This window comes from Adiantum capillus-veneris, chromosome 29 (genome assembly GCF_014529385.1).
Source record: "Adiantum capillus-veneris isolate H3 chromosome 29, ASM1452938v2, whole genome shotgun sequence".
Taxonomy (NCBI): domain Eukaryota; kingdom Viridiplantae; phylum Streptophyta; class Polypodiopsida; order Polypodiales; family Pteridaceae; genus Adiantum; species Adiantum capillus-veneris.
In genome coordinates, this window is record NC_140959.1 from 68,361,503 (window position 1) to 68,382,403 (window position 20,901).

The 20,901-nt window shown below is 43.0% G+C and overlaps 1 protein-coding gene across 2 annotated transcripts in view; it reads left to right on the plus strand.

The window, feature by feature from the left end:
• Positions 1-20,901, plus strand: part of PHYLLO (2-oxoglutarate decarboxylase/hydro-lyase/magnesium ion-binding protein) — a 174,853-nt gene that overhangs the window by 65,150 nt on the left and 88,802 nt on the right. For both annotated transcript variants that reach the window (XM_086505356.1, XM_086505355.1), the window contains exons 3-20: positions 6,185-6,293; positions 6,389-6,500; positions 7,356-7,473; positions 7,616-7,732; positions 7,804-8,001; positions 11,199-11,273; positions 11,385-11,453; positions 12,771-12,889; positions 12,963-13,020; positions 13,207-13,317; positions 13,412-13,496; positions 13,962-14,092; positions 14,178-14,270; positions 14,374-14,478; positions 14,568-14,762; positions 14,877-14,975; positions 16,161-16,727; positions 17,268-17,492. In XM_086505356.1, coding sequence (XP_086361482.1) covers positions 6,185-6,293; positions 6,389-6,500; positions 7,356-7,473; positions 7,616-7,732; positions 7,804-8,001; positions 11,199-11,273; positions 11,385-11,453; positions 12,771-12,889; positions 12,963-13,020; positions 13,207-13,317; positions 13,412-13,496; positions 13,962-14,092; positions 14,178-14,270; positions 14,374-14,478; positions 14,568-14,762; positions 14,877-14,975; positions 16,161-16,727; positions 17,268-17,492 — 2,586 coding nt within the window. The remainder of the gene's footprint in view (positions 1-6,184; positions 6,294-6,388; positions 6,501-7,355; positions 7,474-7,615; positions 7,733-7,803; positions 8,002-11,198; positions 11,274-11,384; positions 11,454-12,770; positions 12,890-12,962; positions 13,021-13,206; positions 13,318-13,411; positions 13,497-13,961; positions 14,093-14,177; positions 14,271-14,373; positions 14,479-14,567; positions 14,763-14,876; positions 14,976-16,160; positions 16,728-17,267; positions 17,493-20,901) is intronic.

A 20,901-nucleotide genomic window follows, 5' to 3' on the forward strand; every position in this document is an offset into this window, starting at 1 on the left:
CCGGTTTAAGGTCGCCCTCGCCCACGGCATTAAAACACAAATTAATCGAAAATTGCATGGCATTGCTTTGTTCTGCTTTGCTTTAATTTGATTTTCCTTGCGTAAAGCACTGTCCACGGAAAAGCAAAAGGAAAATCACAAAAATTAGGAAGGCCGATTCTCCTACAGGTGCTACAACAGGAGCAGACTAGGACATTGGGCGCAAGGCCTCCCATTATTTTGGTTCTAAGGCTGACGCCCGCAGTGGGCTGTGGTTGTACCTTTACCCGCAGTGGAATGCTTGATGCGGGAGACAATGTATGCATAGTGTGGATGCATATGTACGCTTAGTGGCTCTTTTTCGGACAACGATTAAGCATGAGGAAGCTGAGTTATATAGCCGACCCCCTAGAGAATGCCATTCAAAAGTGCAAAGAGGAACTGACGGAGACTATTACCAAGATGAACCGCAATCTATTGGGCACAATAAAGATGCTGGAAGGAGGCGTCCTGATTCAAGAAAGCATGATAAACACACTGGAAGACCGAGTGACGACTCAGGACGAAGAGATTGCGTCACTCAAGAAAGATCTCGTAGAAGCACGATCAAGCAGCACACTGGAAGAGGGCGAATTGCGACCCTCAGTGATCGAAGAAATCAACACTATCAAGGAGCAAGTACCGGCCATCAAAGAGAGAGAAGAGCAACACAAAGAGATGACGACTTCTTGGGTGGATGTTCTTACCAAAACTCAACAGAAGGCGGATGAAGCCGAGAAATGGATCGAGGTGGCCAAGAAAGGAAAAGGCAAGGAGATAACGTCCACGTCCACACCCACTATCATTAATCAGACACTAGAGGAGGAGCAAAGAAGACGTGTGTGCGCTTTACATGTGAGAATTTGCGGTCTTAAAGACAAAGGCAATGTGGACGAAGAGGTAAAAGAACTCATGGCCTTGATGGGGGTTCATGAGCTGACGCACACAAGAGCCTGGAGAGTGGGCAGCATAAAGAAAAATGGAAGCAGTGGGGAAACCTCTAAAGAAAGGGCACTCATCCGTTGTTTTCCCTCCATGGAAGCGAAAATGTCCTTGAAGAAAAGGCCAACTCTTAAAGAGACGGGCATTTTTCTCGGGGATGATTTTACCCTCTCGCAGATTGCTCATATGCTGGAAGTAATGCCGGAGATTAGAGCAGCAAGGGGAAAAGGCAAGATTGCCTTTTACCGAGATGGAAGAGTAGTAATACTGGAGCGATGCTCCACATGACGGTGCGAGACTTATGGGACCACACTCAAAGTGGCTGCGTGGAACTGTAACGGATCCATGCGTCTTGATGTGGGTGCTTTTGAGGTTAGCTTTACTGGGAGAGACATCATCCTCTACTCCGAGACACACCAGGCCCCTAAGCAATCCATGCCTCACATCAGTGGATACAGATGGGAGACAGCTTACAGACAGGAGACACGCTCAGAACACAAAGGACGGGGTCGGGGGGAGTGGCAGTGTTATTTAGAGAGGATTTGCAGCCATGGATACATATAGTCCGCAGGGATGAGCAGGCTAGGTACATGTGGGTGAGATTGAAAGCAGAGACGCAGATATCTCTACATTGCTATTTGCTACTTTCCCGCGAGTACGTCGGGCTATGCATCACCCAGAGGACAATCCCCCTTTTCTATTTTGGATGATGACATATGGGAGTTCTCTAGAGATGGTGACATTATCATTCTAGGGGACTTCAATGCTAGGATTGCCCATCACCAGACAGTGTTTTATGATACTTCAGAGGAGATGATGAGAGTACTAGATGCTGTAGAGTCAGGCCTGTCCAGACTATCGCACGATGCGGAATATATTGAGTATGGACAACACGTGATAGACATGGGCACCGCAAATGGATTGGCCATCTTGAATGGCCTACAGAGGTTTCTTGCTTCGGGAGGTTTCACATGCTTCCCACACAGACATGGAGCCAGCATAGTGGACTATGTCATGACTATGTCATGGTACAACCAAGCCTCATCTCTAGTATTCAGGACCTCACGGTTGGACCCAGACCTGTTGGTGTGGCAGTGGATCATGCTCTTATATCGTTGACCATTTCTTTTCAGTTTAGTGTAGCCCACAGGCTACGGGCAACACCCCCTACTCGCTACACCTTCACGCGGGAGATGGACTCTGTATGCATAGATGGGATCTACAGACGCCTGTGCACAGAGGAACCAGGGTGACCTCTAGAGGAGCTTACTACTATACTGACACAGACACTACATGATGCAGCAACAGAGGCATACCCACATACCCAGCGTGAGCAGAGACGCCGTTCAGGGAGCATGCCCCAGAACAGTTGGTATGATGAGGAATGCCGGGACACTAGAACTAGACTTCAGAGGGAGGTGCTTTTGGGGAACATCACTCATAGGCAGTCACAGATTGACTTCCGGTACCTAGTGCAGTGGAAGAAGAGGGCATTCTTAGCTCGCCTAGAGCAGGATCTATACCAGCTATTCTTGAGTCAGGACTCACGTGAGGCGTGGAGGCTCTTTCATGAACACTCCCCCCCCCCCCCCCCCCCCCCCGCCATCACTTCTATAGAGGCCTGGGGCCAGCATGCATCATCTTTGTACACAGTTCCTGAGAAGCCCCCCCTTCCCGACCCCCCCGATCCATGACTGCACACATGTGTTTTTTTCACCGCCCGCTAAGATGGTGAGGAAGGCCATTGACAGGATGAAGACTGGGAGAGCATATGATCATGATGGCTTAGTGGCTGAGCATTTCATGCATGCCAGAGATTTACTAGCAGAGCTTCTAGCAGTTATGTTTAACCGTGCCATGTGTAAGGGCTTGCCTGATACCTGGAGCCTATCTACTATTGTACCTATCTTCAAGTCGGGAGACCCTATGGAGCCTGGGAACTATCGCACCATCATGATTGGACACACACTGGCACGGTTGTACGCATCTATTCTTGAGCAACAGAGAGGGGGGGGGATGCGCGCAGCCGGGCAGGCACGTTTCAAGAGGGGTTTTTCTACTCTTGACCATATTTTGACACTCAGAGCCATCATTGAGGAGGGTAGATCGCATGGGAGACGGATCTATTGCAGCTTTGTGGATTTCCGTAAAGCATTTGACACAGTGCCCAGAGCGAGATTGATGCGCAGATTACAGTAGATGGGAGTACCCACAGAGCTCAATTGGGGGGTCATGGCATTATACAGGTCAGTAGTGGGGAATGTACGCACCCCAGAGGGTCTATCCACACCGGTTTACTCCACTGTTGGGGTGAAGCAGGGCTGCCTGCTCTCTCCTACTCTATTTGGTATGTATGTAGATGAGGTGTTTTGATCTCTGACTCTCCAGAGGGGATGCAACGTCACCTGGATGCTTTGCATAGGTTTGCCCAAGAAAGTGGTTTGTCCGTCAACCTTGGTAAAACCAAGGTCATGGTATTTAGTACCAGCCCACAGTGGATCGGGAGGTCAGCGCCAGCTTTCACATATGGACAGGAGAAGGTGGAGTATAGAGATGCTTACACTTACCTTGGAGTGGTTTTCAATGGGCCAGCATTTTCATTGAGGAGGGCAGCAGAGACTCGATTGACCAGAGCCCATGCAGCATTGGGTAAATTGGAAAGGATGTGTTCACAGGTCCAGTTTCAGGAGCCTCGGACGAAGCTCTGGCTCTTTGACAGACCTTCACTGGACCATCACGGGAGGACAGGCCGAGGTGATGGATGGGGGGACATGGAGAAGCCTCTGGTCTCTATGATCTCGCGGCTCATTAGGGCCAAGACTTCAGTACCACGTGCTATTATACGAGCAGAGCTAGCTGCCTCCCCACTGGTGGTTGAGGCGCTCACAAGATCGGTCTCCTTCATACACCGCATGTGGGAACTCCCCAGAGACAGATATGCACGCCTTGCACTTGAGTCCTCTCGACAGTTAGCCGTGCAGGGAGATACAACATGCTGGTATGGGGAGATGACGTCATGGTTTCAGACGCATGGGTTCAGCATAGACAAATTACCTCCTTTCGAGTACTCACTGGTTGCGCCTTCTCTGACTCTTACACAGTCCGAGATCACCAGGCTCATTCGCCAGGACTTGACCCAGCTAGACACCAAGAGGACATGGATACAGCCAGCACAGGAGCTGGGCATGAAGATGGCTTTCTACAGAGAGCATCTCCTCCAGCTTACGGGGGATGGTTTTGTGACGAGGCCTAGATACATAGACACTCACCTGTCTCATGGGGTACGATGTGCTATTGGCCAGATACGCACATCTTCACACTAGTTGCGGATCGAGATTGGGAGATACAGCGGAGTACCAGTAGAGGCCAGGACATGCCCCTTGTGTGACATCAAGCCTGAGAGAGAGTTGCACTACACATGCCACTGCCCCGTCTACTACGAGATACGAGGCCGCTTCCATTGCTTGTTCAGAGAGGGCTTTGGACCATTCTCTAGAGTCATGCGGTACGAGGATCAGAGATGCCTGGGTTTGTTTTTGCTCGAGCTTCGCAGACACAGAGAGAGCTTGATGAGAGGAAAGATTAGCCAGTCTCAGAGACAGATCACAGACTTCTTTAGAGCTGCCACTGGACACCCGGAGGAGTTATTACCACAGCAGAGCTCGTCACTTTACACCAAAGGCATACTGATTGAACGAGCGACTGAGCTGGGGAGATCCAGATGCCCACGACTGTGGAGACTACACAACATCGATAGAGGCTGCATCAGAGGATCCAGGTCACTTTGGCTCGACATGCACAACGCCCGGTCAGACTACTGATCATGGAGGAGATTGATGAGATCCGCCAACGACCTATGCTGGATCTCCTATGATCTACCTATCCCAGTTAGCTGTTTTAGCTGCTTAGTCCACACCTCGCAGTCTAGGATTCCATAATATTTTATTTTGTCATTTTGTCATCTTGTTACTCTGACTTTGTATTAGATCCACCACATTGTAACTTTCTGGTCTCTTAGGTCACTTTGGCCTTTTGAAGACGTTAATATAACATTTCATTTCATTTTCATTTCTCTCTCTCTCTCTCTCTCTCTCTCTCTCTCTCTCTCTCTCTCTCTCTCTCTCTCTCTCTCTATCATTTTGGCCCACGACTGCGGAGGACTACACAGCATCGATGGATGCTGCATCAGAGGATTCAGATCATTGGGCTGTGGGCAATAATAAAGATACACATTATGATAGATTGTCATAATATGATAAACCAGTGGTTAAGGGACTTACAACTCTGGTATTGACTTTTCTGACGTGGACTTTTATACGACTAATTTGACTAGTCAGATGCACGGATGGGTTTTAATCTGGTTTTGTGGATAAATTCAAGAGAGATGGAAGTGATCTCAATTTATTTGCAGAGATACTGACTATTTTACCTTTGGTATAAGGAGGTCTATTCCTACCACTTGGTTTTGATCTACCAAGTGTTACTGGTTGATGTGAACACGGTATAGGTAAACTTTGTATGGGCATCTGAGATATGATCTGGCCTTTTTTCTCTGGCTACTGAGTACTATACAGTATGGGTAATTGCCTAACTTTTGAACTTGTAAGGTCTTCTTGTTTGTCTGAGGTTTAGTACTGAATGAATGGTTTACTGATTCTGAAAAGATCTTCTGGTAACCATTGCTTTGTCCAGTCTCCAAAGCGAGTGTATATGGAAATTGAAGGAATTATACTGGTTGGTTTAGATTCATAAACTTATAAATGCTGAAGACATTGGGTTAGCATGCGTTTTTGACAAATAATATTTGATTGGCACACATGCAGTAACATTTGGTTAAATCAGATAGTTTTTTTTTGCTTAATAGATGCTTAACTTCGTCATCAATTAGTCTTTAAATTATTTGTACAGTAATAGAACTTTTAAGCTTCTCGGGGACATGGATAACAAATGGTAAGGGTTTGTTGACACCTGTAAAAGACATCCAAGCCTAACGAAATGTTTTGCTTATTTAAATGGATGCAGGTGAGGACCCTTGTTCCTTGGTGTTGGGATTGATTTGCTATACAATGCTTTTTAAAGGAGAGAGATAACCTTCTACCCTAAACTACTTACCAAGTTTTTATGACAGATAACACTTCTTTACTTGGCGTATGTGCCTGTTTTTTAATGGGTATTGAGGGGTGGTTAACATTTGCTGATTAGTGTTTCATGAGGCTTGCTGTAGGTTGCCCTATCAGCAGAAGTTAAAGCACTTCCATGGCTGCAAGCTCAACCTTATGGAGAGGAGCTCTGGCCGCGTATTTACTTTTCTACACGTGGGCAATGTGGTGAAGGTATTATCTATGATGACCTGTTTAACATATCATAAATTATGAGAGAGAATTTGGAGTTTGCTGTAGTTTATATCCTATCACTATTTGTTTGATAGGTTCTGACGAGGAAGATTTGGATGCCCTCAAGAATGTGGCAGGTATTGGATCTGCAGTTGTTTTTAAGGGCCAGAATTCACTTACATCAAGAGACTTGAAGTGTTTCAAAAGGTTTGCTTTTCATACAAGTTTCCATATTTTAAATTTCATCTCAAGGACAGAGTTGCCTGCACCATGTAACTTCCCAGCATGCTCAAGTTCTTTTGACAGGTGTTGTCTGTCTTCAAACTTTTCATGGATCATATGATAATAGAAGCTGCATCTTTTTTGCTGTTCTTAATTTTGATCATGCTTTTGATGCATGATGATGATTTCTTTCAGTGTGAATTCATAGTTACATTGTCTCTTTGCTAAACAATGGCCCATGCTTGTAACCTGACCTGTTTTAGATGTGCTGTGCTTTGTTTAGTTAAAAGTACAACTTTAAGCATCCAATGTATAAGCTGCTTAAAATAGAGAGGGTTATGCGTACAAACCCAGGTTTCTTTCAAGGGATTCCCCTTTGATCAGAGCTCATGGCGCAATCCGGTTCAATGCAGATATTGAACCATCTGAAGAGTGGAAACCATTTGGCTCTTTCTATTTTTCATGGCTCTTTCAATGCAGATATTGAACCATCTGAAGAGTGGAAACCATTTGGCTCTTTCTATTTTTCTTTCTTGCCTGTACCATGTAACTTCCCAGCATGCTCAAGTTCTTTTGTCTGTCTTCAAACTTTTCATGGATCATATGATAATAGAAGCTGCATTTTTTTCCCTGTTCTTAATTGTGATCATGCTTTTGATGCATGATGATGATTTCTTTCAGTGTGAATTGATAGTTACATTGTCTCTTTGCTAAACAAAGGCCCATGCTTGTAACCTGATCTGTTTTAGATGTGCTGTGCTTTGTTTAGTTAAAAGTACATCTTTTAGCATCCAATGTAAAATCTGCTTAAAATAGAGAGGGTTATGCATACAAACCCAGGTTTCTTTCAAGGGATTCCCCTTTGATCAGAGCTTATGGCGCAATCCGGTTCAATGCAGATATTGAACCATCTGAAGAGTGGAAACCATTTGGCTCTTTCTATTTTTCAATACCGCAGGTGATTGTATATGTGTTATATCATTCAATTTAGCAATGAAAGTTTTCACACTGTTCGAGTTTAAGGTCCTTTTTGAATCATCCTGGTAAGTGGTTACATTTATTCTCAAAAGCTAGTACTTTGTGATACATTGAATATACAGGTTGAGCTCTGTGAGAGCTCAAGCTGCCCCATTCTCGCAGTAACTGTGGCTTGGGATGAGGCATTGGGTAGGTCCTTTGATGGAGCTTTAAATGCAACCAAAAGAACTTTATTTCAGGTAAGCTTTTTATTGGGCTCACAACAACTTGCGAATGAGAGTGATCAGGTCTTCTTGCTTTTTGTTTCCAGTGTCGTGATCATGCAATCACAACAAATAGGAGTCTTCTTCTGCAAAACTTACTTAAAGAGCATACACCATCTGAGAGAGCATGGCATGGTCTTATGAAGGATGTGCTAGAAGTTCTAGATACCAATGACAGTAATCAATCAGCTTCTCAACATCTGCTCATAAAGCGTGCTTTTCGTGATGCGATTGGATTGTCAAAAGTAAGTTATCCTATAAACAGAGATCTTGTCTAGATTTAACTGCACTGGTGTTAGGTTTTGAAGAATGGTGCCTTAAGTTTTCTCATCTTGGTCTGCTTAGCACATTGCACTACCATCTTAGTCTGGTTATGCCTTGAATTTTTTCACAGTTCTTTTCCCCCTTTTTTTGTCTGTTGTAAAGATTGTTGCTAATTTAAACTTGCTAGAGCATTACTTCTTTCTATTTGCATGCAAGAGTTCCAAGTCTTTTTTTTCTGTAACATTATACTTTGGCTTATATAAACCTGCTGAATGAAGGCCTCTATCTATTTCATGCAAGAGTCTTAAGCTGAGCTGAACTGCTGGATCTCAATAGTTTGACCCGATGCATGACCTTGTCTGCCTGAACCCTGCCTGGATAAAAGCTGGCCATAATCAACAAAATCTGGATTTGAAGGATTTTGGCAGTATCATAACGATGATGCATGGTTTTCTATTTCTGTCTGTGGGATGGCATGAAACAGCAAAATTTTCTTGTAGTGACCTTCAGAATGTGTTCTTCTTTTCGCTGCTTAAGGTATGCTGAACATACTATTCCTTATCATCATTGATTTACACCTTAAATGGAAACTGTGGTCATACTTAAGGTGTTTATTACTGCAAAAAGAGATTTTGCATCATTGTGTGCTTCTACATCTGTGGGCCGGATGACCATAAACCTCTTACCTCTTTTTGCTGGCCTATTAATGTTTGACTGGTTCCAGAAAGCTTGCAGCGTGCGAATGAATAATTATCAACCAAGACAGCATCGAGTAAGGGCAACTGATTCTAGCTCCATACTGCTCAATGAGCATAATCTGGATACCTTCTCTTTATCCTGAAACAGAACATGTCTGGGATTTTCCTGAGGTCTGATGAAGTAAAAAGGTCAAGTTTCGTGCTTTAGCACGAGAACAATGCCATAGCAAATGAGGTACTATCTAAGCACGCCGGCGGCAACAGCAGCATAAAGAAGAAGCATTGTAATTTGTGCCACCTGCTGGAAAGATCCCAACATGGACCAAAAAGAGAACCCTCTGTTTGAGAGGCAATTTGCACTTTTAAGCAGGTTTGTGCAAATTCCATTTTCAATTACCATGCTCCAAAATCCAAGGCAGGGGCATAGTGATATGCATTGGATGTGGTGAGCGCATGAAAACCAAAGGAGGAGTAGAGTGGGTGATCGAAACACCAATCCTACAAACTCTCCATAATTTCAAGCGGAGGAATTGGCTGAAAAGGTGTAAGAAGTTGACTTTTAGCTCTTGATAGTGGTTGATGATGCAACATCCAGAAAGAACGCTACAATCTGCAGCAATCACATCGTCAACATGATTTATACCAATGACATTAAGCGCATGAAAACCAAAGGAGGAGTAGAGTGGGTGATCGAAACACCAAACCTACAAACACTCCATAATCTCAAGCGGAGGAATTGGCTGAAAACGTGTAAGAAGTTGACTAATGCTCTCCATAGTGGTTGATGATGCAACATCCAGAAATAACGCTACAATCTGCAGCAATCACATCGTCAACATGATTTATACCAATGACATTTAGTAAATAGTGTACGGGCGCGTGTGCGCATGCGTGCCTAATCAACGCACACAGATTGAATCCCATCCCATCCCTTCTTTCAATCCGAATGTTGCTATATTGCTTATACTTCTTATTTACCTCATGTTACAGGCTTGGATACTCCAAGCGAGAAATCAATATAAACACACAAACAGAAAGTGCAAAAGCATTGAACTTTACTAGAGAAAGAGAGAGAGTCGACACGGCACGGCGGAGTTCTGCACCTAGAAGCACTGGCCCCAATGACTGGCGTCCCTTTCGGTATTTCTTTATTATTATACTCGAAACTGTACAACTCCTTAGGGTCTTTTGCTCTCTGACTCTGCGTCCAGATGCTCTATAGAGTGAGGCCCCAAGGGTCCTTCTAAACTTACAAGGGATGCCCAAAAGCAGAGCCCCCAAAAGCATCTGCTCCCAAAAGCTAGCGCTGAAATCTGCCCAAAACAGCTAGTACTATTTGCGGAAATCCATACAGCCTGCCACATGACAACACCAGCGCATTTCGCGGAAAATCCGTACAGTTGTGCCACATCATCGTCTGTACAAAGTGCCACATCAGCATGTTGCACGTTTTACGGAAATCTGGCTCAGACCTCAAGCTTTGGGATTTTTAGGGTTTGACCCCTCGGCCGATGTTCAAAAGTTCTTTAAGTTGGTCGGCTCAATTTCTCTTGTCCACTCGGCCATTTCTCCTCCACTTGGTCATGCCACGTCATCACTATGTGACACCTAACCCAAGTTGAGTTTCATCTAGAGAGCCACCGCGAAGCAATATGCAGGATAGCTTGTTCAATTACTCATGTGTAGCTAAGCTCTCGTTGTTGTATTGGTATATGTAGTATATATGCTCAGTTTTTATCATGCCCGAGTTTGGTCATCTCCTGCAATGCGTGGAAGAAACTTAGTTTGTCGGGTTACAAAACTTACCTACTTTTGGGCGTCGATGTTGTAAGTGGGGAATGCCGTAGCTACCTACTGTCCAAGCTATACACATGATAAAGAGGACGATCTTTCAATTTCTGTGTGGGCAAGATTTATTGTGTTTAAATTTGTTAGTGTAATGGCTCATTCTCATACTAAAGTCTTTGTATTGTAGAATTCATCGCCCTTTATAGCTGCTTTGATACTTATGAGCTTGCATGTTTGTCGTATGTCTTCTTTGTTATGAAATGTTAATGATTAGATTAGAAATCAAGTCTTTGCATTGTCTCACATTCTTAGTGCGGATGGTTCCGAATTGAGTTTTGTGAAAATGAGGTGATGTCATTCAAGTAAGATCCTCCTTTTTCTCTTTTTAATTATATCTTGGTATAAACATTTTGAAGTTGCTTTTGTGTTGTTTTTTAATTAAAATATGTGTAAGGAAAAAATGGAAGCAGTATTTTCTTAATTTGACTTTCAGTCATCTCTTTTTTCATAGGTGCAAGTATTTTCTTGATAAGTGTTTTAGCCCTTATCATAGTTTGTACAAAAGTTCATATATCTATTTACCACCATTGGTCTAGATGGGCATGCACATGATGCTTGTGTATTCCCAAGGCGTTGTCCAGGTCATTTACCCAAAGAGACAAGATTAATCTTGGCTTCAACGATGGTGGCAGGTGGTTTTAGCTCGTAAAACGAAGCTGGAGGTGGATGCAGTTCTAGAACCTTTAACATTGTTATCGATTCTACAGGTAAGTGCGTTTGTGACTCATGAAACATGCCTGGTTGGATTCCACTTTATGGTAGTTTAAGGTCTCTGATAGGATATTGGCTTTTTATTCATGACAATCTTTCTCTTGCAGGGCAGAGACCCAAATGCTTATCAGTTTTGCATACAACTTGCAAATAGGAGTTCGTTCATTGGAAACACTGTAAGTACATTCCTACTATAATCTTTGGTAATGAAATTGACTCTTAAATGTGAAGAGAGTAATTCTGAGCTTGTTCACACAACAATGAATTATTAAATATTGGATGGACGTTATCTGATAATTTATTTAGGTACAAAGAGCGAGTATACGTGATTTCTGTATGATGATGTGCTCAAGAGGGTGGATGAGTTGTTCACGCAATACTGAGTTATCAAACCTTCCTTGGCTGTATTGAGTGGATATGTGGATGGATGAGTTGCGCTCTTTGGTTTTCTGTTTAGCACAACAAGGTCCTCGCTTCCCACTTACCCACAACCCTGTACATTTATGGATTGAATGGATGTGTGCTTGTTATCTGACCAGTGTTTACCATATAATTATGTGTTCAAGAGGATGGTTGAGTTTAGCTCTTTGTATTGCTGTTTAGCACACGCACTTAAGTGCATGGCTTCTTGCATTTTCTGTCCCACCCCAAAGCCCCCTGCAGCACCTTTCAAGATGCTTCCACAATGCTCCTTTTTCTTGTATGTGTACGCTGCCTTACTTCTCTGCCATTTTGCCCCGCAATCAGCTAGATGCCACTGGCTGCGTAATGGTGGCAGAAACTTGTGGCTGCTCTCTTGTCATACTCACCCGGGTGTTCACTCTCTCCTTTGTTTTTTTGTCTCTCACAGCCCTATTACTCCTCCTTGCTATCCAAAGTGCTTATTCATTTGTGGCCTGCATGTCTGTTCATTTTTACTAATTCTTTCTTATATGCCTAGAGGTCAGCTTTGTCCTGCTTTGATGGCCACCACCCTTTTGGTAGTAGGTACATATTCTTTTGGATGTTCCTGTAGGAAGTATGGTGAGTTTTTTTGTCATTATTGCTCTGGTTTTTTTTTTGAATTCATGGAATTTTCTCCTGGATTTGAGTTATGAAACCCATCATAGGAGTTGTGCTCATCTCTAGAGTAACTAGCATGTAGACAACGGTAGCTTGGTGTTTGCTTGGGGTTTTGGGTGGGAAAATATAAATCATGGACATCATCTGTGGATTGCTTAGACATTAAGAACTTGTACAGGGAAAGTTGGTGCAAATCAGCAGGCTTTGCTGCATTAGTCATAGTGTGCCTTAGACTAAAAATAGTCTCCTTTATGAGACGGCCAAGGACAAATAGGCTACAGTAAGAAGAAAAATATGAACTGGTAGAATAGATTTTATGCGTAGTAATGAAGAATCCATGAAATACTTACATCACAAACCGATTTTCATATGGTGAATGTATGAGGGTTTTCAAGGTGCATTCTGCATGTTCTCATTCAAACTTGTGACAGCCAGAACGTCTTTTCTACAAAGATGGAGTCAAGGTTTTCAGTGAAGCTGTGGCGGCCACTAGGGCACATGGAATAACTGAAATGAAAGACTATGAATCAAGCATTGAACTCCTTTTAAGGTCCGTCTAAATTGTTGATGTCGTTCTGTTTTGTTGGCTGATTTGTCCTATCTGAATACTGTCTTGTCAACAGCACCAAGGACCATACCGAATTTGATATTGTCATGGAGAGTGTCAAACAAAGACTTGAGGTAGGCTTGCTTATGGACAACATACAAGATTCTCAATGCTCACATTGTAAAGAGCTCTTTGTTCTCCAACCTTTTTGATTTCTTGAAGTGTGAAGCCATATAAAATGTATTTTGAAGAAAAATTCAGTTTTTAGGATTCTAATTGTTGCTCAACTTGGAAGGGTTAACAAGAGAGCGTACTCACAGGTCGTCTGTAAGGACGTGAGGGTGCAGTCTTATAAAAGTCTTATAAAACAGGCAAATATTCAACACCTGTATGGACGCTTGGTTGGACAGCTTCGCAATGGCAATAGTGAGGTATGATAATTTCTGCTTTATGTTATCAAGAAGTTTGGAAGTATGCTAGTAGGCTTGTTTTTTCCTCACTGGGTATGTGGCAAATGTTATACAGTTTGAACTTCTTACAGAGTTGCACCCTACACCAGCTGTTTGCGGACAACCCCAGAACTTGGCAAAGAAGTTCTTGAGTGAAACAGGTAGTGTTTCTACATTTTGCATGTTGCACAGCTTTGCAGTAAATTTCATTCGTAGAATAAGGTCAGTGACCGTCAATTTTTGTGTGGCTTGATTCAAGAAAGAAAAATTTACCTTTAAAGATGAGTTTGTGCATGTGTTGGTTTTTTGCAATATTGTTCTATTGGTAAGTATCCCATAAGGTCTGTGCTGAAAAGTTACTATCTTCACAAGACAGTAAGCTTGCAAATGGAGTCTGAGCTTCATATTTTGTCTATTCTTTACTGACAAGCAGCTTGTGAAGCTGCAACATAGAATGCAAAGCATAATGCTGATGAAAAAAATGTGCATTGCCAGAGTAAGCACACTGAAGTGATGGCAAAGGCTCCCTAATAGTTAATCTACTGTTAGATAGATTTGTAGCGTAAACTCTTTTATACATTTAAAAGAATTTTGAATTGGCTTGTAAAATCTCATCATGCTTGCAGAGGAGTTTGATCGTGGAATGTACTCTGGTCCTGTCGGATGGATTAGTGGAGATAAAGCAGAATTTGCAGTTGCAATTCGGTCTTCTTTATTAGAAGACTTGCCTTTTCGTGCATCTCATAATGGAGCTTCTGTAAAAATTGAATCTGTTTTCTGCATATCGATAATAATGTTTTGTCAATCACAAATTTACCTTTAGCTTTGATCCTTTGACTCAGGGCACACGCCTATCTCTGTTTGCTGGAGTTGGCATTGTCAAGGGTGCGAAGTCTTCCTCAGAGTGGAAAGAATTAGATCTAAAAATTCGACAAGTATGCCATTCCTTTTGGCTTCCGTGTGGCACTGAACAAGTTCGACCCACAATACAAATTAGTACTGTTTTATCAGCTTACAAACAATGGTGTTATGGTGCAGTTTGAAGCCATACTACAACCCTTTTCCCCTCTCGAAGATGCCGTAAACATAAATGCTCTGTGGGCAAGGCTTGTTATTGAAGAATGTTGCAGATTGGGCATATCAGTGAGTGTGTGAAATTATTTACTAAATCAGCCTGTATAGTTTTCTTGTAACCCTGAAGAGTACATATTTATTATCCCTTTTCAAAACAGTATTTCTGCATTGCACCGGGGTCAAGGTCTTCTCCTCTTGCAGTTGCTGCAGCAGAGAATCACAAGGCCAACTGTGTCTCTTGTGTTGATGAGCGTTCACTCGCATTTCATGCATTGGGTTACGGTCGTGGAGCGTCAAAGCCTGCAGCGGTAATCACATCATCAGGAACAGCAGTTTCAAATCTTTTGCCAGCGGTATGTTTGCTTATCAGACCATTTTTGCCTCTGGCTATGGATATTTTGATTAGCAAAGAAGGGTGCCCTAAAAAATTATGTTAAGATGTTTCTTGTTGAAATGACTTTATACAGGTAGTGGAAGCTAATGAGGATTGTGTTCCTTTGGTATTGCTAACTGCTGATCGACCCCCCGAATTGTTGCAAGCGGGTGCCAATCAAACAATCGACCAGGTATTCATCAGTAAAATATTAGTCTTTGGCGAATTGCAAATCAGATGAGCGCCCCAAACAACTCCACCCCCGCCTGCCCTTTCCCCAATACCCCTCCCTGCTTTCTTCATGATGAATGTATTGCTCTGACGCAAAAAGATAGGTGCTCCGAAATGCCCTGCATACTTGAGCCTAGTACTAAAGCAATTTTGAAGCTGTTCTGGAGGGGCCTGAAGTGTGAGGACAGGGAGGGCTTGTTGCATGAATATGTCAACAAGTTAAGAAGAACTGCTGACCTTTAGGTAGTACATTTTGCTATTCTGGGGAAGGCAAGTAGAAACATGAAAATCTGACTCCACTGAGGCAACCACCACCAGAATGCTCAAGAACTGTTAAGGAGAATGGAATTGACTGAATTGTCACAAATGATATGTCACCGATTACAGTAATGATCTGGAAGTTGATCACAAGCAGCATGGCAAGGTGTAGCCACAGAGGAGAAGCCTGTTTGTTGTCTCCTGAGATGAATTTTTCATTCACAAACCTTACATAAAACAATAGTTACACGTAAATATCACTGTTTACTCAGAACACTCCGCTCTGGCTAATCAAGCTGAAAAATGAACATGCTTGTATGAAATCTTCATTGAGCCATCGAACCCTACAATCAGCAAGAAGTTTTATGAAATGGCTATCGTTGTGCAAAATGTCCCAATGAAAGGTGAATTATAGTGGCATTCTAGTAGGGTGCTGGCAGCTTCGAATTTGTTAGGAATCATGAGTTTCTTTGCAAACAGTTAGGAATCATGACTTTCTTTACAAATAGTTAGAAATCATGACTTTCCTTACAATAATGTGCTCACAATGACTCATGAGTAAGAGACAATTCTGCTTGTATATCCTTAAAGGGCATGCATAGATCCTCAACAAACATGTGGAGTGTTGTCTTCAAACACTGGTTTCCATGGACATTAGCAACAATCATAGTTGAAGGTTCTGGTTCATTTTGAATGCTCCAGAAGTTTCAGGCTCCCTGACTTTAAGCCGTCAATGTTTTAGGATTTTTCATAGCAAGAGTTCTCTTTGAGGAGTTTCTCTCATAATATAGCTTTGCAGAATTTATCGTTTATTTACCAAGTTACAGTTAAATTTTCAACTGATATAATATGGTTTGTGTCTTAAGATTGAGTTATTTCACATTCTCAGGTAAAACATTTTGGATCGTTTGTTCGGTATCAGACAAATTTGCCACCCCCTAGTGATGAGATACAGGCAAGGATGGTTCTGACAACGATAGATGCTGCAGTATTCAAGGCAACTTCCAGTCCTAAGGGGGCTGTTCACATAAATATTGCATTTCGGGAACCCCTAGCTGCAACCCCTTATGCATGGAATCCTGTTTGCTTGAAGGGTCTTGAGAGATGGGTATCACATTCACAACCGTTCACCAGATACATAACGCCTGTAGCAAAGAATATCAGGCAGCACGATTTCCTTTGTGGTGAGGTGAAGGAAATTTCAGACATAATCACATCCACATCCCGTGGGTTGCTTCTTGTTGGAGGACTTCAGAAAGCAGAAGATTCACGTGCGGTTTTGCTATTAGCAAAGCACCTTGGGTGGCCAGTAGTACCAGATATATTGTCAGGGATTCGTCTCAGGCATTTCAACCTGGTCAATGAGGATGAAAGACTGTGTATACTTGATTTTTTTGATCACGTTCTTCTGAACAGAGAGCTATATGATTCAATAAAGCCGGACGTGGTGCTGCAGGTATTACTATATCGCTGAGTATGGGATCTTTTATCTTTTCTTGGTCTAATATGTTGAAGTCTGAAAATGTTTGCTTTCCTTATATACATACAGGGGGTTTATGCTCTTAGAAAGGATTTATTACCAGTTGAAACAACTCTTAAACTCAACTATCAATGTGTGTACGCTCGTCGTGTATTTGTCCATGCGTGCATTGTCAGTTATTTGTCATCTTTCTCCCTCGCTGTTGACCATTTACTTCTTTGGTGTCTTGTTTGAAGACCTTTGACTTGATGACATACTTTTGAGAGGCATACAGATAAGCATGGGATTGCCTTTTACAGTTTCATGACACTAGAAACAGTTCAATAGCTCCAAAGTCTGAAAAAGAGTTTTGAACATTCTCCCTCACTGTTGACCATTTACTTCTTTGGTGTTTTGTTTGACTAGAAACAGTTCATTAGTTTGAAAAAGAGTTTGAACTATTTGAACTGATTCTCAAGATGTTGTGGTGGGTTTTTCAGTTTCACAGCCAATAAAGGTTTTGTTTTTATGATGCAGATTGGCAGCCGATTAACAAGTAAAAGATTGGCAATGTTCTTGGAGACTTGCCAGCCTTCTCCATACATTCTAGTAGAAGAGCATCCTTTTCGACATGATCCTTCCCATCTGTTAACACACAGAGTGCATGGTTCTGTCATTGAATTTGTCACTCAATTAGTATTGTGTTCAGCTCCTTCCCAATCACGCGGTTATGGAAAACAGCTTATGTTACTATCTGATGTGGTAATGTTGAGTTTCTCAATTTACCTTCTCCTGCTTTTTTCATTTAAACAAAAATATTGTTTTGATGCAACCTTATCTACTATTTATCATTCTATTACGATTGATCAGATACAACCTAAACTGTTTGCATCCTATCTTGAGCATGACCTGAGTAGGTGGGCAGCAGGGAGGTACTCAAATCAATGATATGATAGCTTTGTGAGAAGTTTCTAGATTTTTAGTATTTTTTTACCCAGACATGGTATCAGATTCACCAGTTTGTAATGGATTGGTCTGATAGGTCATTTTGGCCTTTGAAGACGTTAATATATCATTTCATTCAATTTCATTTCTACTTGGGGCATATATTGACACTCAGGGAAATTACAGAGAAGTACAGAGCTCATAGAGATGAATTTATTGCTGCTTTGCGAATCTCTGCAAAGTTTCTGACACAGTTAGGTGAGCTGGGTTGATACAGAGGCATATATGATATGAGGGTGCCTAGTGAGCCTTGGGATGATTTTCACAATGTATGGATATGAACATCTGAGGGTGTATAAGCTAGTACTAGTTTACTTATCTATCGATACGAGTGAAACGTTGGGTGCCTTCTCTCCTTAGGTCTGTATACCTTTGTCATATTTACTGAGGTGAGAACCGAAGGATAGAGGAGCTCATCTTTGTAGGGACTTAGATTTAAATGCTCTTATATGATAACTGGTTGCCCAAAGTGGTTGCCCAAAGGGGGTTACATAGACATTTGGAGGCATAAAACTGTTATTTACAGGCCATTGTTTTTTTAGTGAACCTTGGTAAAACCAAGGTTATGGTTGGACCAGGAGGTCAGCATGATTGTTTTTTTCTGGTCAGAAGATGGAGCATGTAGACTCTTATGCATATTTAGGAGTCCTATTCGTAGGTTCTGACTGTATGAGAGGGACAGCGCGTGTGCGCGCGCGCGCGTGTGTGTGTGTGTGTGTGGTCCTGCCATCTCGAACTCCTGCGCAACCTGCGGACTCCTCCACGCTCATCTGCCCGCTGCCTTTGCCCCTTCATGTGCCTGTCGAAGCTATTGCCTTCATCGACAGCGTTGGGCAGCTAGCAGCTTCTGGCAGACCTGCAGTCCTGCGGGTGTGTGTGTGTGCGCGCTTAGCGAGTGTGTGAGTGTGAGAGAGACCAACAGCAATTCAGCCAGCCTGCGTGTGTGGGTGTGTCCATGTCGTTTAGAGCATTTTTGGCGACCTCGTCTAGCAAGAGCGGCCTTCGGCCTCTATCTATGGACAAGCTGTGTTTTCCCAAGCGGCTAGGAGGGTTGAATATTTGGACTTGAGACGTCATCTTCTCGCTCGGAAAGCTATGTTATTGCCAGTTTTGGTGGAGCAGCAGCAACCCTGGGCTCTCATGGTCACACATTTGTGTGCGCACATTGTCACCCCTGCTATTGGTCGTTGGAAACCGACTTATTGGAATGTTGTTTTTGGGAAGCTTGAAGGACACATTCCTGGATGTCCATTTACTTCTTCTCTAATTGTTGAATGTGAAGATTGTCACTTCACATTTGGCTTGGGATGGTCGACAATCCTCTGGGGGTAACTCTCTTTGCCCGGAGAGTCTGCATTGGAGCAGGGTTTTTGCTTCGACTTTGGTTCAACAGACTCCTCGCCAAGTGTATTTTCTTTCCCAAAAAGCAATCTGTCAGGTGCATCGGGTGGTTGATGACTCGGGTTATGTTCTTTCTTTCGCTGATGCCGTCTCCCGCTTTCGGTTGGGCCTTCACTATTCTCCTCTCTGGTGGGAGATTCAAAGGATGCTTGCTGCTCATTCACCTATTCCTCCTATGGATGTGGTCTCTCGCTTCTCTGATTGGAATCTGGCTACTACTAGATTGGATTGCATCTCAGCTGCTAGTGTCTATGCCATCCTTCAGTCTAATGTGTGGATTGTGCATTGGGGTAATCAGCTGTGGTCGCTTTTCGAGTCATCCTTGTGGTGGTAACACACATTGTCTCGCATTTGGCAGAGTCATCTGCCTTTGAAGGAACATGTTTTCTTGTGGCGGTGCTTGATGGGAGCTCTACCTCTTGGCAGTGTGTTGCATGCTCCGCATATTGCACCTTCCCGCTGCCCCAGATGCCTTGAAGCTGAGGAGACCGTGCCACACTTACTGTGGTGTTGTCGTCACTCCAGAGCCTTCATTCGGCAAGTGTCGACTGCTCTTCGACTACGTTTTCCTTCCGGATCTTTTCACAGACGATTTTGGCTTTTTGGGGTGCTTCGGTCACCACAATCTTAGTTTGCGGTCTTCTTCACCTGGGTCATATTTTGGACTATGTGGGCCATCTGGCATAATAGGAACTCCTTAATGTTCCAGGGCACTTTTGTTGACCCCTTTCCCTATTTCAAATTATCTCTTGGTCAAGCGTTGTATTTTGCCTATGACGCTGGAGACATCACTCTTGATGCCTACAGGATTTACTTTGACTGTTTCTAGCCTTCAGAGCCTCATAGTGCTCCATCTTTTGTATCCCTTTCTTTTCGTGGGTTTTCCTCGCTTTGAGCTTTCCCACTTGTAAATTAATCAAAGCAGAGTTACAAAAGAGTATGAGAGGGACAGCGGAAACTGGCAGACTTGCACGATGTGTGCGAATCTAGGTGGATTGGAGAGGACATATACATGTCCAGTCCAGAATTCACACACTAAGCTGTGGTTGCATGACTGCTTGTCACGGTGCTTAGTGGAGGGATTTCCAGCAGCATGGCTGCAAATTGGGAGACCTTATGGACCTGGGTAACTAGTGACAATTACACGCTAAACTTTATGGATTTGTGCTGGATGCATAACTCAGTTCTACTGAAGAGAACGCAGGACTCAAAGGTAGAGGATAAACTGGTTGCCTGTGGACATTACTCTAGTTTGGTTCACATTTTTGCATTGAAAGCAAAAGTGTCATCAATCTCCTCTCTGGAGCCTAAAACGAAGGGCCTAGGGGTGGTTTTTTGACACTTGTGACACTTGGACTTATGCTGTCCCAATGTGGGTTGTGAGAGTGGCGTTCGATGCACACACCATGGTCATCGAGGCTATTTTTCAAATCATAGGGTTCATGCACAAGATCAGAGGGATATACATTTACATACTTACTTTTAGAGCATGAGAGACTTCACGGGTATTGGCTCGGAGACATGCTTGGTATGCTATTTTCGAGAGATGGTGTGTTACTTTTAGAGTATGAGAGGCTTCACGGGCCTTGGATAAGAGACACACTTGGTATGCATTTGAGAAATGGTTTGTCAGACATGGGCTTGTATGGATGGATTCCCACCATTTTCAGTATAACCTTAATGCTCCACACATCCAGCTATCTCATGTAAAGAGGAATAGGATTATTAGAGGGCGGTGTGATACAAGGCTACATTAGTCAAACAT